The sequence below is a fragment of the Belonocnema kinseyi genome, chromosome 4 (genome assembly GCF_010883055.1).
Source record: "Belonocnema kinseyi isolate 2016_QV_RU_SX_M_011 chromosome 4, B_treatae_v1, whole genome shotgun sequence".
Lineage (NCBI taxonomy): Eukaryota > Metazoa > Arthropoda > Insecta > Hymenoptera > Cynipidae > Belonocnema > Belonocnema kinseyi.
Window position 1 is genome coordinate 42,302,035 of NC_046660.1, and position 4,035 is coordinate 42,306,069.

At 33.6% G+C, this 4,035-nt stretch overlaps 1 protein-coding gene across 1 annotated transcript; it reads right to left on the minus strand.

The window, feature by feature from the left end:
• Nucleotides 1-1,178: 1,178 nt before the first annotated feature.
• On the minus strand, nt 1,179-1,982 carry LOC117170866 (uncharacterized protein K02A2.6-like). The gene has a single exon (XM_033357909.1). The coding sequence runs from the start codon at nt 1,980-1,982 to the stop codon at nt 1,179-1,181; it is 804 nt and encodes a 267-aa protein (XP_033213800.1).
• Nucleotides 1,983-4,035: the final 2,053 nt, after the last annotated feature.

Sequence of the window (4,035 nt, forward strand, 5' to 3'; positions counted from 1 at the left end):
GCATAATATTCGTGGACTATCTTGAAAAAGGTAAAACCATAACCGGAGCATACTATTCATCATTATTGGACCGACTGAAAATCGAAATCGCCGAAAAACGACTGCATTTGACGAAGAAAAAACCGCTTTATCATCACGACAAAGCGCCTGTTCATTCATGCTTAGTTAAACAAGCAAAATTGCATGAAATCAGCTTCGAATTGGTTCCTCAGCCACCGTATTTACCAGTCCTGACCCCCAGCGACTATTACTTGTTCCCTAACCTGAAGAGATGGCTCACCGGTAAGCGTTTTTACTGAAATGAGGAGCTCATAGCTGAAACTGAGGCGTATTTTGGAAACCTTCCGATCGAGTACTTTTCGGACGGTATCAAAAAGTTAGAAAATCGTTGGACTCGCTGTATCGACCTAAGAGGAGAGTATGTTGAAAAATAAAACCGACTTTGGCCAAAAAAACGTCTCCGTGTTTCATTTTTCAGGGACTTATCAGACTGCCTAGTACCTCAAAACATTTTAATTTTGAATCAAAATCAGTCGAATTAAACAAAAACTAACGAATTTTCAACGAAATACAGATTAATTCTATAACAAAAAAGATTTATGTTTAACCAAAAAGTTGGGTTTTTAATCAGAAGGTTGCATTTATAACCAAAAAAATTAACTTTCTAGGATAAAAGATGAAGTTTTAAACAAAAAGACGACATTTTAACAAAAGAGTAATAAGCAATTAAGTTGATTTTCAACCGTGAATTAATGGCTCGGCTGTGCTCAGCCAAGCGTGACAAACAGCAGGAGGTCGCACTCTCAGCGCGTTAGTTGCATCATGCTTCCAAACGCAACAAAAAATCGTTCATGCAACTCTATTTGCATGCAGAGCGAGCAAATGTTGTGTTCGATTTAAGTGTTTAAAATCTGTGGTGTCCTACGTCTGATAAGGAAACACAATAACTTCAACTACAAGAGTGTTTATTAATTAATAAAGATTTACATAAGCATGTTACAGGTTGCCTTTCGTAGATCAACTGAGTTCCCTCAGACGGGGACTCATCCCTTCTCCATTCGTACTTAAATACGCTTACATACTCAAATATACTTCAATTCTCCTCATTTAAAATTGAAACACAGATGAAGCTTTAAATTCTTTAGATGGCGCGATTCTTTTTTATCTACTTCTTACATTTAATTCTTTTCCTTGTTCTTTAGTCTTTCAGATCTTCTAGCATTTACCTCCTGGCCTTTCTCACTTATTTTCCTTTCTTCTCCCTTCTGAAGGTTCTTAGTTTGAATAATTTGATCAATATGACGTTTCCAAATTAAACCATTATATGTTTCTACTTGAAATGTAACAGGAGATAATCGTCGTAAGATCTTTGCTGCTACTTTACCTTTAGTGTAATTACTATAATCATTGACATAAACAGTCTCTCCTATCTCTAATTCGCATTTTCGACTTGTCTCTTTCGCATTTTGATGTGCAAATTGTTGCGCTTCAACGGAAGCTTCAATACTCGGTTTAAGCAGGTCGAATTGATAACGTAATTCACGTTTATACATAAGAAATGCTGGTGATCTTCCTGTTGTACAATGCTCAGAGGTTCTATAATCGAATAAAAATAAATTCGCAGAATATTCAAGTGAATGACCAGATTTTACAATCTTTCCTACTTTATCCTTGAAATATTTTACGAATTTTTCCGCCGCTCCATTTGTAGCGGGGTGAAACAGAGGCGAGAAAGATTGCCTCACTTCTTTTACTTTTAAGAATTGTTTTAATTTCGTACTAGTGTACTGAGGGCCATTATCACTGCCCACATGTTCTGGCAGCCCATGACGCGCAAATAATTTTTTAAATTGCTCGATTACTTTGCATGTTTGCGTATTATTTCTCATGACAATAATTTCTGGCCATTTCGAATGAGAATCTATGATTAGCATAAACATGTGGCCATTGTCAGTTCTATATTGATACTTTCGCGGGATCATTTTTTGATTGTCAACATATTTTACAAATTGTTACAATCTCTTCAATTTCTAAATTCAGATCAGGCCACCAAAAGAAAAAGATCTAGCCATCTTCTTCATTTTTACAATACACATATGTGAAGAATGTAACTCTGACAAAATTCCTGTTTGAAGGCTCTTTGGAATTACTACTCTGTTTCCCCAAAAAATACAACCTTTTTCAAATGTTAATTCTATGTTTTTTAAATTTAACTTTTTTTCGAAGTCTGTCAATTGCTCAGTATCACGTTTCTCTTGAGCTACATTTTCAAAATTTAAAGTCGGAATTTCCTCTTCAACATAATTGCAACTAACGAATTCTCTTTCAAAGACAGATGTATCATCATCTATAGGCAATCTCGAGAGCGCGTTACAGTTACCATTAGCTTTGGATTTTACAATTTTAATCGTGTACGTAAAGCCCGAAAGAAAATATGCCCATCTTTGCAATCTATTTTGTATCATGACTGAAATATTCTTTGATGGACCAAATAAAAATTTTAGCGGTTCATGATCAGTTTTTGATATTATTTTGGCTCCATAAAAATATTGATAAAATTTCTTAAATCCAAATACAATAGCACCTGCCTCTTTGTCTATAATTGCACGATGCAATTCACTTATTGGAATGATTTTAGAGGCAAACGCTATTTTTTTTTTACTACCATCTTTAAAACAGTGCGACAAAATCGCTAATAATAATCCATGTTGACTTACATCGCAAGCTAGTACTAGTTGTTCATTGGGATCATACAAAGTTAACATCTTATAAGAAATTATTTGGTCTTTCAACCAACGAAACGCTATCGCGCATTCATCCCTCCATTCCCATTTTTCTTTACTCAGAAGATCGTACAAAGGTTTTACATATCTAGCTCTGTCGCGAATAAACATTTCATAATGATTAAGAAGCCCTAAAAATGCTTGTAATAATTTGTGATTTGTTGGCTTTGGTAAATCACGTACGGCTTTAACCTTAAATTCTGAAGGATGTAACCCATGTTCATTTAGACTGTAACGCAGAATTTCAATTTCATTCTCAAAAAAGTCACATTTACTTAGATTAAATCTCATACCCACCAGTTCAAGTCTGCGAAAAATTTCAGTTAAATTATTCAAATACTCTTAATCATTTTTACCTGTATAATATATGTTATCAATATATACCTGTGTGTTAGGCATATCTTTTATAATGTCATATAAAATCTCTTGACATTCAGCTGGACTTAAAGCTATACCTTCTGGTTGTTTTTTATATCTAAATAAACCGTCTTCTGTAATTATCATCAATGCCTCACTAGTTTCCACATCTACTTCAAATTGCATAAATGCATGAGCCAAATCAATCTGTGACCATTTTGTACCAGCTTGTAAAGATTTCAATATTTTTTCTTTCACTGGAATCGGATGAAATTTCCACAAATTCTAACTTGTCCATTCGATTTTAAAACTGGTATAATAGGTGTTGCCCATTTGCTTATTGATGCTTTTATCAAATTACCCGCATCTACCAATCGTTTTATTTCTGAAGCAATTTTAGGTTTCAATGGAAAAGCAACATGTGCTGGTTTAAGCTGTTTTGGGATTACATCGTCTTTAAAAACTAATTTTGTTTTACGACCTTTGTATTTATCTTGTCCTTCAGAAAATACCTCAGGGAATTGCTTCTCTAATTTTTTTTGATATCTGAACTTTCATTACTGTGAAAAACTTTTTTAACGTCTAACATTTTCATTTCAAATCGCCAACAACCAAATAGTTTCAACCATTGCCTTCAAATTAATATTGGGTCATCATCTTTCATTATGTAACAACTAAGAAATTCCTGCTTTCCATTAAATTGAACTTTTAGATTTTTTAACATTCCTATTGCATGCAATTCGACTTTACTGTAACTTTTTAATTTTTAATCGGATTCTTGTAATTTACTATTAGGAAAAAATTTATTTTTATCACTTGTAGGCATTACGGTCACAAAAGCACCAGAATCGACTTGCATAGTAACTATTTTATCATTTATTTTTACATCTATATA